The sequence below is a fragment of the Idiotropiscis lumnitzeri genome, chromosome 6 (genome assembly GCF_059441095.1).
Source record: "Idiotropiscis lumnitzeri isolate Australia: NSW breed Sydney's pygmy pipehorse chromosome 6, RoL_Ilum_1.0, whole genome shotgun sequence".
In the NCBI taxonomy this organism is placed as follows: Eukaryota; Metazoa; Chordata; class Actinopteri; order Syngnathiformes; family Syngnathidae; genus Idiotropiscis; species Idiotropiscis lumnitzeri.
In genome coordinates this window covers 22,192,964-22,207,167 of record NC_142396.1, presented here as the reverse complement: position 1 = coordinate 22,207,167, position 14,204 = coordinate 22,192,964, and the positions used below count along the sequence as shown (strand labels likewise).

At 43.6% G+C, this 14,204-nt stretch overlaps 1 protein-coding gene across 1 annotated transcript in view; it reads left to right on the top strand.

The window, feature by feature from the left end:
* The window catches only part of klhl25 (kelch like family member 25), a 54,195-nt gene extending 43,237 nt beyond the window's left edge, over positions 1-10,958 (top strand). The window contains exon 11 of the mRNA XM_088297903.1: positions 9,812-10,958. Within this exon, the coding sequence (XP_088154029.1) occupies positions 9,812-10,198 (387 nt within the window). The 3' untranslated portion in view covers positions 10,199-10,958. The remainder of the gene's footprint in view (positions 1-9,811) is intronic.
* Positions 10,959-14,204: the final 3,246 nt, after the last annotated feature.

The following is a 14,204-nucleotide window of genomic DNA, read 5'->3' as shown; positions in this document are numbered from 1 at the left end:
TGCCCCTGTGCGACACGTCTGCGTTTGACGTTGTCCTGGTCTCGAGGTTGTGCGCTGACCAGGCACAGCCCTGCAAGGAAGTCGATGATGCATCTGGTCGACAGGGCCGTGCCCAGTCGCTGTTCGGCGGCTCGCTCTATCCTTCCGAGCCACGGAAAACCCTCTTTCCAACTGTGGTCTTTCGTCGGTACACTGGAGTGTACGTGGTGGAGATCCTCTCCAAGGGACTTGCGTCGCTCAGCCTTCAGCAGGGACCGGAGAAGCTTGCACTGCGACTGATGGTTCCAGCCGCCACGCCCCTCGACCTTTGCTGCCGTCGGGGTCACTGCAATCACCTGATGAGGGCCGTCCCAGCGTTCACTGTCCCAACGAGGTCGTTTCAGCACCTTGAGGAAGAGTTGGTCTCCCACATGGACGCGGTTTCTCTGTGGATCAGAACACACTGACCAGTAATTGTGGTCAAACATGTCTTTCATGTGGACTGGGACCGATGTGCCAGTCGCTGGTGGTTCTGAAGAGTCAAGATCTGGGAATCTATATGGGTGGCCATATAGGATTTAAAAAGGGGATAGTGTCCTTCCTTCGGCTGGCACTATCCTAATTGATGTGATTGAAACAGTCTGGCCATTGTCTTTTTGTTCCTCTCATTGTCTTAATAGGTTTGGCCTTAACAGTTCCGTTAGTGCGTTCCACAAGTCCTGCAGACTGTGGGTGGTATGCACAATGACGCTTTGAGTCCATTTGCAGTAACTGTCCCACTTTGTTACATCATTCACAAAATGCATCATTTTCACTTTAAATCACACTTGAAATACCAAATGTTGGGATAATTCGATTACACAATACTTTTACAACTTTGAAAACGTATTATTTACAACCAAGCAATATTGCCTCTCTAATACTTTGTTTTTCAATCACATAACACATTGTCAAAAAAGATTTTTGTCTGAAAAGTCTGTAACCCCACGTATGTGGGAATAATTTCATATCATACTTCCCTCTCTTGACACATGACTACACCCATGTGTCAATCTTGCTGCACCTTCAAACAATGATTTAGGCACCCAGGTTTTGCCATCTGCCAATTTGCTGACGCTGTCTTCAGCAATGTTTGCACCTTTGTTGTCCCAATGTGTGCATTCAATTAGTGGTGTATTTTTCTGGCGTGAGATCAAAATGTCAAGTTGATTTGCTGTGTGTGTCTGTTCATTTCCCCTTTTAGTTGTGCTTTGTCGACCTTGAGGTCATCCCTTGGGCAGCATTGTCAGCGAGGCAGTTTCCAATTTGCAATTGGGTCATTTTCTGTTAAGTGAGCTTTGCATTTACAAATAGCTATTTAGACGTGCTTTATGCGCAACCTTTTTTTTTTTTTCCTGTTGTGGTTTTAAAGCCCGTTTGCCCAATGTCGACAGAACACTTGAACATATATCTTGGCTGTCAAATGTTTTTGAGAAAACATCTTACAATTCTGGATCACAGAAAATTCTGCTGCTTGTCCTGAACATACAGATTTTAATATCCCTTGAAACAAAATCAGAATCAGAAATCCCTTTATTGTCATTGTACTCAAGTGTGCAACGAGATTAGAGAGCTCCCCTCTCCAGTGCAATACAACAATAATAAAATATATAAATTAGATAAATAAGAGAATAGTTAGTGCAATGGAAAATAATACTGAATAGGGTATATAAAAACACATCACATTGCTGTTCTGCAAGGTACGGGTGGTCGTGTGTGTGTGTGTGTGAGTTTAGAATGGAGATGGCTCTTGGGAAGAAACTGTTTCTCAGTCTATTGGTCCTTGATTTGATGCACCTGTAGCGCCTGCCAGAGGGCATCAGGTCGAACAGGTGTGAGTTTGGGTGGGTATTGTCTTTGATGATGTTGAGAGCCCTTCTGAGGCACCGGGCGGTGTAGATGTCCGACAGTGAGGGGAGAGAGAGGGCAGCCAATAATCCTTTGCGCTGTTTTGACCGTCCTCTGGAGCCTCACTCTGTCCGCCTCAGTACAGCCGCTGTACCAGGTGGAGACACAGTACGTCAGCAGGATCTGACTAAACTAAACTAGTGAGGAGGGCCAGCTCTGTCCTGGGCTGCTCCCTGGACTCTGTGGACTCAGTGGGGGGCAGGAGGATGACGGCAAAACTGTCATCAATGCTGGACAAACCAGCCCACCCACTCAATGACACTCTGAGAACACTTTACAGCTCCTTCAGTGACAGACTTTTACACCCTCGCTGTACCAAAGAGAGATTTCGCCGCTCCTTCCTGCCGACTGCTGTCAGACTTTTTAACAAGAACATTGGGTCAGGCCTACAAACAGGAGGGCATTAGTGCAATTGTGCAATCCTAGGATGCAATATTAACTACTACTGTACTTTCAGCCAAGGGTGTACTTAAACATCGACCAATGATGTATTTTGTTGACCATTACAGTATTCTTATTACAATACTTCTATCACTGTAGTATTTCCACCACTGCAGGATGTTCACTATTACAGTACTTTTATCATTGCAGTACTTTTCTATCATTGCAGTACTTTTACTATTACAGTACTTTTATCATTGCAGTATATTTTATCATTGCAGTACTTTTACCATTACAGTACTTTTATCATTGCAGTATTTTCTATCATTGCAGTACTTTCCTGTCATTTCTGTACTCTCACCATTACAGTACTTTTATCATTGTAATATCTTTATCATTGCAGTATTTTCAATCATTCAGTAGTTTTTATCATTACAGTGTTTCCCCCTCTGTATAATGGACAGGCATTAGGAGTGTTTCCTTACACTAGATACGTTTATACTGTGTATATTTGCATGCTTTTTATGAATGTCTGCTGCTAATGTTATACATTAACGGCTACATTACGCCGCCGACTCTGTGTGATCTATATCTTTGCTGCTGTAACACTTCAAATTTCCCCATTGTGGGACTAATAAAGGACATCTTTATCTTTATCTTTATCTTTATCTCGATGGACGAGTGGTAGAAGGCCAGCAGCAGCTTCCTGTCCAGGTTGAATTTCCTGAGGACTCTCAGGAAGTGCAGACGCTGGTGGACCTTCTTTACCACTGCTGTGGTGTTGTGTGTCCAAGCAAGATCATCGGAGATCTGTACTCCCAGGAACTTGAACGTGTGGACCCTCTCCACACACACGCCTTCGATGCAGAGGGGGGGCGGCACCGTCTTGTTCCTCCTGAAGTCGATGACGATTTCCTTCGTTTTTGCAATGTTGAGTTGCAGTCTGTTGTCCTCGCACCAAGCCGTCAGTCTCTAGGCATGACTGCTTGAGCCAGGGAGCGGTTGAAGACCCTGCAGAAAACATGTGACAGTTGGTGGGCACATGCTCTGGGGACCTTGCTTGGTATTCCGTCGGGTCCAGTAGCTTTCCTGGGGTTGATAGCCAGGAGCGCGCGCCTCACATCGTGTTCCTCTCCGATGAGTGGGGGGGGGGGTTGAGGCGGTTGAGGCATGAAGTGCGGGGGTGTGACGGTTGGGGCGAGTCAAAGCGAGCGAAAAAGCAGTTAAGCTCCTCTGCCAGCGATGCACTCGGGTCTACAGAGGTCGTGCTGCTGCCTCGGAAGTTGGTGATGCTCCGTAGACCCTGCCACACCTCCCGTGGTCTGTTGCTGGCAAGGTGGGCCTCCAGCCTCCTCTTGTAGTTTGCCTTGGCTAGCTTGATGCCTTTGCTCAGGTCAGCACGAGCCACCCTGTACTGGGCTTTGTCGCCTGACCTGAAGGCAGCGTCACGGGCCTTGAGGAGAGAGCGGACCTGGCTGGACATCCAGGGCTTCGCATTTGGGAAGGTCCGTATGGTCCTGTGTAGGGACACAGTTTCCATGCAGAAATGTAATTCATTCATGGCGTCATCACGCCAGGTTTTCACAGTCTCTGTGGTGGGCCTGAATCTGCGCCTGAGAGGGGTGTACGCAGGTGCGAGCTGCAAGGACAGGTGGTCTGACTGGCCGAGGGGGGCGAGTGGGAGGGCCCTTTATGCGTGCTTGGTGTTCGAGTACACATGGTCGAGAGTGTTGTCTCCCCTCGTTGGGCACTTGACATGCTGGTGGAACTCTGGGAGTACAGTCTTTAAATTGGCCTTATTAAAGTCTCTCCAGTCGGGAGAAAGGTGTCCATGAGGTCAGGTCGCTGTTTGGTGGTAATTTGGACTCGGCTTCCACAGTCGTGTGGCGTGCCTTCTACTGGTGCGGGAAAAAGTGACGCTGGGCTGAGCACACCTTATCAGTGTGATGTGTCCCAGGTCGCCGTGCAATGTGAATGTCGTGTGATGGAATGTCATTTTTTATTTCAAAAGAAGGTACACGACTTTGTGCGCCACTTTCGGTGTTAATTTGGGATCCAATTGTTGTGACTAATATGCAAGCGATTTCATGAGCCCTGTGCGTCTGCAGCCACACAAGGTCATGAAACCATTTTTTGCAGTCACTGTTTGCTCAAATGGCTCATAGTAATTTGGTAGTGTTAATACATCTTAATCAATGAGTTCACTGTTGACAAGTTCAAAAGCTTGTCAGCCTCAAGTGTTCAAACTATTTTTATAAACCTATGTTTAATATCTTCCTCAATGTCTTCGCTGCTGTCACTGTCGGAGGGGGAATCCAGAGGTTTGGACATCAACTCGCAGTCCGAAGCCTCTCTGGGGTCCCGGCCTAGTCATTCATCATCAGATGAATCGTCAACACGCCGTTGACTAGGCTTAACTTTTCCCCCACACTGACGAGCAAGATGACCTTTTTTACCGCAAGTGAAGCACTTGCCTTCTTTGAACCACTGTTGTTGTTTGGGTGACAATTTGGACAGGTCAAATGGACTTCTTTTTTTGCATTTTTGCTCACTCGATTTTGCTTTATCGCGACTCGGTCCCGAAAAATGTATGTTTACAATAGGACGTTCTGTTTTTTTCTTTTTCTGTTCGACACGTTCATAATTTCGTGCATAATTCATGATTTCCTCCATTTGACAAGTTGGCCAGTTCAAGTTATGTTTTTTTACCTAATTACAGATTTCTGGTCGAGTTTGATTCAGAAAGTGTTGCTTTAGGTGAGAGTTAAACAACTCTCGCTGACCCTCTGGAATTCCGCCGTGCAATTTGAAAACAGTGCGGAGTCTGTGAAAGAAATCGTCTACAGACTCCTCTGGTTTCTGAGTGCACCTCGCAATTTCCTTTGGATCAGCGCTTTTCTTGAACGTGTCGGCGCACCGTTCCATAATTCGGCGTAACCATCCGCCGTCAGGATGTGTCAGTTCTTCATAGGGAATGAACTGTCCATCATTTCGTCTCGGATTAAATTGTTGAACTATGGCGCCATATTTAGACCCTGTTATTAATGCCAATAGTTTTAAAAATTCTCCTGCATTTAGGCGGTGACTATGGACCATGTCTGTCATTTCATTAGCGAACGCATCAGAATCATCATTCGGGTTTGGGAGCGATCTCGCAATGTCTCTAAATTTGGTTGGGGTCCATGGCCTGTACACAAAAATAGGGTCACCATTTTGGGTCGGCATTTCTACCATTGGGTAGGCCTGAAGTTGGTAATTATCATGTGGTTGACGACTCGTGTCTGGCACCAGTGGAGTGGTTGGATCAAAGGTACGATTCCACTGTCCCACTGAACCTTTTGAACGGGTCTGTCTGATACTGATTTTGGTCATGTTTTGATTCGTCTGATTTTTTCCATTCTGTTTGTTCATCAGGTATTTCACCTGCAATTTGGGAATATGATGGCAAGGACGGATATAGCTGTTGTTTGTGTGTCTTTGGCATTATATTATCAGATTCCTCATTTTTATTTGGAGTGTGACTTGGTGTTACTTGTGTCACAGTCCGGTCTTGACCAATTGATTTAATAGCGGTAGTTGTCAAATCATTATCCGCTTTCTTTTTCTTTTCTGCACTCTTACGACCTTGAGTTTGTCTCGCCCTATCAAGAAGGGCTCTGCAACAAAACCACTGTTTACCATGGGTGTCGTCTTTTCTCTTCTGTTTGTCTTTAAGAGACAATTTACTGAGAAGTCTATCTAATTCTTCACAGTTGTCAACATTTCCAGAAAATCCATATTTTTTTCTGCCACTTTCCAATAAATTTTGTCGTCCCTTTATTTTCACTTTCGGCTATGCGACATTTTTCTTTTATTTCAAATTCGGAAAGTGGACAGTTATTATAACCTAATTTCTTTGACAACGACTCCACTTAACTCCTGCTCGCTGGTTCTCCTTGGCTCCTTGTACACACATCAGTCATCACTCGCTCTCGTCTTTTTTCCTCCTTTCTCACCGTTCTTCTTTAGTGCATGAGCACTCCGCATACATACATCACAGCCGTCAGTCACAAAATGGATTGATAAACGAAACGTTGAGAAAAAAGGACATCTTTAAAGTGCTTTTGGCAAAAAACACTCGTCGACACTGGCTTGAAATTCCCTCCCTTTGCCAGAACAAAATTGGTCTTTTGCGTGCCCTATTTTTTTGTTTCGGCCATTCGAACAGAATGTAAACAATGCATTGCCACATAGAGCTGAGGCATTTCACTGAATAACCGGAGCTGGGCACATGACCCCTTTTTTGCCAGTCAGTCTCCCACCCTTCACACGCAACCTAGGTACCCTTCCGGCCTTGACCCGCCGGCCTTATTCATAAAAATTGTCATGGTTTTGTGACCAAAATTGCAATCACGATTTTGAGATCGTCAAAGTTGCTGTTTGTGCTCCTAGTTCACACAGCAGGTCACTGAGTACTGATTAAAAAAAAAAAAAAAGTCGCCCTGTCGCTTGTTGTCCCAGAAGTAATTTCTTTCACCGCCACTTGAATACTAGCCGCCAATCAATATTATTTGTGCTTTCGCTAAGTCCGTGCACAGTGGCAGCAACGAGCTGCGCAATGACAAATAAACGACCCCACTCTAACCTCTAATCTCGTTGCACACTTGAGTACAATGACAATAAAGGGATTTCTAATTCTAATTCTAACAACCGAGGAGGTGAACGAAGGGGGCGCTGAGCGTGCTAATCATTAAAATGAATTACAGAGGAATAAGTGCTTTGATGTACGCTTGACTTTTAACAGAAGTCTGACTCGTACCGTTTTTGGGCGGAGAGCGAGACATACAATAAGACGACGGCTACGTTAGCAATTTAGCAGACGCTCTCAGACCGGAACACGTAAACGGATGGCGTCATCATGATGATGATGTTGGATGTCGAACGTATAGTAAATATTTATCGTCTCAATATATTTACACCACAGAGTATTGGGTTTCAAGATCAACACAATGATAGGACACAAAATTATATTTCTTATCAATTTAGCTTTGCTAAGGGATATTTTATCGAGATGATCTGTCTACAAATATGTACATTAGTACAAAATGTAAAAAAATTGGGGGTTTAAATAGTTTCATATACAGAAAAACAAAAATACCAAGTTACACTTGACAAAGTAATTTTTAAAAACTCGAGTAAACCAGCCCCCCTCACAAAACCTCTTAAGTGTGCTGTTGTGAAATGCACTATATAAATAAAGGTGTATTGTATTAGCTTTTATTGTTTTTAATGGTATAATGGCATTTTCCGCCATGTTTGTAAATGTCACTGTACTTTGTGAATTTTTGCACCAAAGCTTGAATTAAAAAAAAGGCAAAAAAATCAAAATCGCAATATCAGCCAGAAAAATTGCAATTAGTTTTTTCTTAAAATTGTTCAGCCCTATGGCGTACTGCAATGAAGTGTAATTGCACATTCACTCCAGTAATTGGCAATAGCGCTTTCCTTGCCCGTTGTGCGCAGTGAGTATTAACTCTACAGTGTGAATTTGTTTTGCAACGAAAATGCTAGTACAGTGAACCCCCGGTTATCGCGGTTAATGGGGACCGAGACCACCCGCGAAAACTGAAAATCCGCGAAGTAGCGTCGCACCTTCAAACAACAAAAAAAAAACAAAAAAACACTGTGTATATATATATATATACTTCGCACCTATATATATATATATATATATATATATATATATATATATATATATATATATATATATATATATATATATATATATATATATATATATATATATATATATATATATATATATACTGGTAGAGAGAGAGAGAGTGAAATTCATGTTATAACAAAAAACAAATTATGATTAAAACTTATTATTTTTTTATTCCCCAGCCATTATTTTTGTATTTATTCAATTACTTCTTTTTGTATTTATTTAATTACTTCGACTTTTACCTGCTGGTACGCCGTCCGGTGTGCCCTGTGAATGTTATGATCCTCCAGCAGAACTGGAGGATTGAACAGGACTCTCCAAACGCAGACACGGGGAAAAAGGTGGTGATACAAAGATATTTATTATAATCACAATATAGTCAGCGTAATCAGCGCGTCTCGCAGCAGCTACCGGCATGGCGCGAGACGATCGCTGGAGGAACGCCCACACAGCTGAAAAAACAAAAACACACGCGGCATGACAGGCACGGATCATGACAGTGAAATGAAAGGTGGCATTCTTCATTTATTTATTTATTCATTCATAACTGACAGCCTCGCGCTCCGCCGGTACCCGGGCGGAAGGTGCTCCTATTCGGCTTAACTACCACGCACGCCGGCCGGTCTCCTTCGGAGCTCACGCACGGTCCCGAACGAAGCAAAATGTCGCCGCGCGAGTGCCTGGGCGGAAGTTGTTTCTCTTCGGCTTGACTGCCACACACGCCGGCCGGTCTCCTTCGGAGCTCACGCACGGTCCCGAACGAAGCAAAATGTCGCTGCGCGAGTGCCCGGGCGGAAGTTGTTTCTCTTCGGCTTGACAGCCACACACGCCGGCCGGTCTCCTTCGGAGCTCACGCACGGTCCCGAACGAAGCAACGAAGCAAAAATGTCGCCGCGCGAGTGCCCGGGCGGAAGTTGTTTCTCTTCGGCTTCACTGCCACGCACGCCGGCCGCAGCTCGGGTACGGTCCGAACCGTGCGAAACGTCGCCCCCGATCGTGTCCGTCGCCACCAATCGTGTCCGGGGGAACCTGCTCTTCTTCGTCCACTCTCCTCTTCGGCGCACGCCGGCCGACTAACCGCTTCAGCGCCCCCTTGTGCCGCTCGGCGAAACTACAATGCCCCCGAATATTTTTTAGACCCGCGAAGCACTGAACCCGCGAAAGGTGAACCGCGAAGTAGCGGGGGTTCACTGTATTTATGTTTGCAGTGGAGAGAGGGTGGTGGTGGTGGGAGGGGGGGGATTGTTTTCCTCTTGGTAGGGGGGGCGTGACAGAAAATAATTGAGAAGCACTGCATGAGCTATACCTCACAAGGGTCGTGGGGGAATCGCAGGGCACTCACGAACAAACAAACATTCACTGACAATCACACCAACGGACAATTTAGAAAGTTTAATTAACCTACGCTGCATGTTTTTGGAATGTGCGAGGAAACCGTAGTACCCAGAGAAAACCCACATGCACATGAGGAGAACATGCAAACTCCACACCGGAAGGCTGGGACCAAATTCAAATCCACAACCTTTGCACTGTGAGGCGGGCGTTCTAACCAATCGACCGTTCCGTCCCCAATTAAAATCAATAAAAAGGAAAAAAACTAGGAAAACCTTAAATATTTCAAAATTATTTTATAACTGCCTTTTTGTCATGCATGTCGTTTTAATGTTTTCTCAACCAATCCCAAAAGAAGAATAAAACCAATTGACTGAAGTTTTGCCAATGTCAGTTTTGGTACAATTCCTGGTAATGTTTTTGCTTAGCTGTAAATAGTTGTTATTCACTGTCTTTTGATTCTAGGTCCAATGCTATGACCCTGTTGGGAACCGCTGGAGTATTGCAGCTGAATGCCCGCAACCTTGGCGCTATACAGCAGCTGCAGTCTTGGGCAGTCAGATCTTCATCATGGGTGGTGACACAGAATTCACAGCTGCCTCGGCTTATCGGTTTGACTGTGAAACGAATCAGTGGAGTCGCGTGGGTGACATGACATCCAAACGAATGAGCTGCCATGCTGTGGCCTCTGGAAATAAGCTGTATGTGGTTGGCGGTTACTTTGGGACACAAAGGTGTAAAACATTGGATTGTTATGATCCAACATCTGACAGCTGGAACTCCATCACCACTGTGCCTTATTCACTGATACCCACCGCCTTTGTCAGCACGTGGAAACACTTACCTGCCTAAGTGGTATACAATATGTGGTAAATTTTTTATGACTGGTCAAAGTGCTTTTGGTAGTTTGGTGCTTTGTGTTTTACTGTTTGACTCATTCACTGCCATTGACAAACATACTCGACAGTGGACCATGTACATGGCAACGCATTAGGAGAGTACGACTTTCTGGTGTCGTTTGTCTCAAGCTACTGGAATGCCATGTGGCGGAAAAATCACCCCTTTCTTTAACAGTGTGATAAGATTACTTTTCGAGTTTGAAATTTCATCATAAGTTTTTTACTTTTGAAAGACGAAGGGATAGCTTGTTCAGACAACACTGCATTCTGCTGCCCATTCTTTTCAGCGCAACTTGGCTTTTATCTTACCATGTTTAGTGACCCTGTACTTCAAAGGGTAGAGGATAATACTGGGATAACATTCGCTAAGACACTTTCACGATCGCAGCAACAAGTCTGTGGCGGTCAAAGCTTCAAGCTCAGTGGTGCTTGGCTCCCGGCTGGCCGAACGAGCCGCTCCCGTCACTAAGCTCCCGTCACAGGGATCTATTCACTATTTAGCCGTGAGAACGTTGATTGTGTATATATATGCTTGTCAACATTATTATTTTGCTACTGGATGTGTTTTATGTCTTCACAACCCCAATTTTGTTGTATCCCCACCAAACACTGACAAAGGATTTTTATTCTGTTCATGTTCAATCTTTGTTGAAAATGTGTTACAACTCTGCTTGTTCTTCCAAATTGTTAAATAAAAAAATTATATACATGCAGAGCTGGTCCAGGGGGCGGAACGGTCCGCTCCGGCCCTCAGTCTCGGCAGCACGCCCATTTTTTTGGGCGGATGTGTGACAATTTTTAAGGACAAAGCAAGGCCGGAGGTGGATTGTAGTCTGGCCCACTAATCGGCTCTCGTGCATGTGATGTGGCCGCCTAAAGTTCATCTCAACATACACAGCAAAATGGGAAAATGACAAAAATTGCCTCTGACTGCATCAAAAGCACCACGACCAACTCTACCAACTGTGCATACTTGCTTGCATTGGGCACATTCTAGGAGAAGAAAGAAGAATGAGACTAAGACGGAGAAGGACACCCACAAACCGACGGGAAGTCCAACCGTGGCAAACCTCTCCTGTGCCACTTTAAAGCACTGCCACATCTCTCCACTGACTGTATTGTGGTCTTCGTTCTTACAAACATGTTATGCGAAAGAGTACATGAAGACCAGTTACACAGTCAGGTTTGTTTTTAGTTCTGTTTAGACAAAATTCTTTTTCAACGTAGGATTTGTGGCTATATTATGGAATGTGATGCATATCCACCCATGTACAGCACTCCCATTTACATCAACCTTTTTTTGCTCCCTCATCTTTAAAAATTCATGCTGTGAGTGCAGCTTGTACATGAGTTAAAAGCCTGAATAGCATTTTGTCTTTATACTTTGTCCACAACATGTGTATGCAACACATTAATATAACAGCGCTTAACATAAAAGCATACACCTAAAGTTTTCAAGTTTCCTTTTAGAATCAATATTTTATATGGTGTGCTATGGTACAATGAGAAAAACAAACCCTAATGTGCAGTGATTGCAAATTAGATGCGTCCATGTACGCACACACACACTCACTTTGCCTAACCAATAAATTTCATGTTGCCGTGTGCTAAAATGACTGCAGTGTGCACCAATGATTGTCTAACAATACATTTTGATACATTATTTCATACAGCTGAGTCTAATCATAAAAATCTGAAAATGTTTTTTTTATCCCCAAAAAATCTGTTATGTTCAAATGGTGTATACTCATTTACACCATACAATCATTTTGTAGTTTTGTCTTTAATTGACTGTTAAGTTTACATTACAGTGACATGCAGTTAAAATTGAAAGTACTGTGTAACCGAGCTGCCAAGTTTTAAGAAGGGGAGAGTTGTAATTTATAAAAAAAGATCTGGAACCACACAACCACTTTAGTCATTACAAATAATATTCCTGATGTGTTTTAACTTCAGACTTTTAGCTTTAATTTGAGGTTATCTACATTAAATCAGGTGAATGTTGTAGGAATTACAACGGTTGGTATACCAGTATGAGCCGCACACTTTCAGGGACTGAAATGAATGGGACAATTGGCGGCTATGATGTTCCATGACTGTATTACTCGCTCATTACTCCAAAAATATGGGGAGACGATTATAGGTGTAGAGTTAATTTCAAATGTGCTGCATACTGTAGTGTATTTTTATATCCACTATTATGAACATTTTAGTAATTCTCTTTAAATAACTATGAGGGAATTGGAGACTATAGAAGTGACCAGCCTTTGTATTGAAATTCCAATGTAAACGAGGTACTGCCCAGGAGGACAAAAGGCTTGACCAGTATTTAGGTGTGGAGCAATCGAGGTGATAGTAGGAGTCAGGATGGCACCAGAACCTCTCAATGTGGGATCTAAAGAGGTGTCACTATCAGTGAAGCAAGCCATCATTAAGCAGAAAAATCTAAACAAATCAAAGTCAATTCAACTGTTTGGAACATTCTTAAAAAGAAAGAATGCAAATTTGGTGCATTTGTGCCAAAGAGAACCAAGAGAAGACTTCAACAGAGTGAATACAAAGTGTTAATCACAATAAAGAAACCATTGGTGAGCCTCAAAAACAGGAAGGCCAAACATCTAAAAAAGCCTTTACAGTTCCAGAACAACATCCTACGGACAGCTGAGACAAAGATGAACTTGTACAAGAGTGATGGGAAGAGAAATGTATGGAGAAGGAAGGGAACCTGATCCAAATCTCAAGTAATCACGCAAGGATGTTAGTGTCATGATGTAGGCATGGATGGCTGCCAATGGAAATGGTCCTCTACAAATTAATGATTTGAATGTTGCATCAGGATGAATTCTGAAGTATTTTAGGCAATGTTATCTACTCATGTTCAGCCGCTTCACGATTGCAATGGACAATGAATCATATACATAAATCATACACCAAAAACAACCAGAGTTTTTTCTTTATGTAAACAAGTGAAATGTTATGCAATGTTACCTGACCTGAATCTATTCAGCACATGCTGAAAACAAAACTGAAGGGAAAATGACTCAAGAACAAGCAGAACCCGACAACAGTTGCAGTAGAGACCTGGCAGAGCATTACCAGGGGTGAAATCCAGCATTTGGTGATGTTTACACATTCACAATGTAATTGACTGCAACAAGGTTTGCAAACAAGCAGTGACAGGCAGTTTACCCTATTTTGCCAGTCCATCTTCTGTCCGTGACCTGGGCATCGTTCCGTCATAACACTTTGTAGTTATTCATAAAAACAATTGTCCTCCTTCCAAGTCCATCTTTGTCCTTTTAAAACGCTTCAGACCTTTCCGTTACTGATGGAAGATTCGTCAATCTGTCAATGATGAATGCCCGTTTTGCAGTGTAATACAATTTTCAGTATTTATTTTATTAAAGTAATGTTCAATAAAAGAGGTGTGGTAAAATATGTCAGGTTCGCCAATTTGACATATAGGGTTCATAGCTGAAAGAAGAGAGGCACCCAGCCCAAGTGGATACAGAGAGGTCAATAAAGTTTATTTGGCAACTTCATCTCCCTTCTGTTCCTCGATGTTTTTCACGCATTCCCTTTTATAACATCGAGGAATCAGATTACACTTCGAGAAATCAGATTACATTCAAGGGTGGTACAGTTCGTCTTCTCAAAAGCTGGTTTAGTCCGGTTTATCATTGGCGTGCCGCCATGGGTCGCAGCTGACTTTGACGTCAACATCTTTTATCAGGACCCAGCACGATGTTGCTTGCTTCAGACTTCGATGCCAACTTATCAGGGCTCCTCACGATGTTGTTTACTTCATCCTCACTTCTGAAGAAGTGCCACCGCCCTGCCAATTGCAGACACCTCTCTGCAGTAAAGGTGTCCTCCTGTACCTCCACTCTGACTGTAAACACTCAAGCATAGTCCACTCCACTAATTTGCAACATGTCATGCGCACCATATATTGAAAT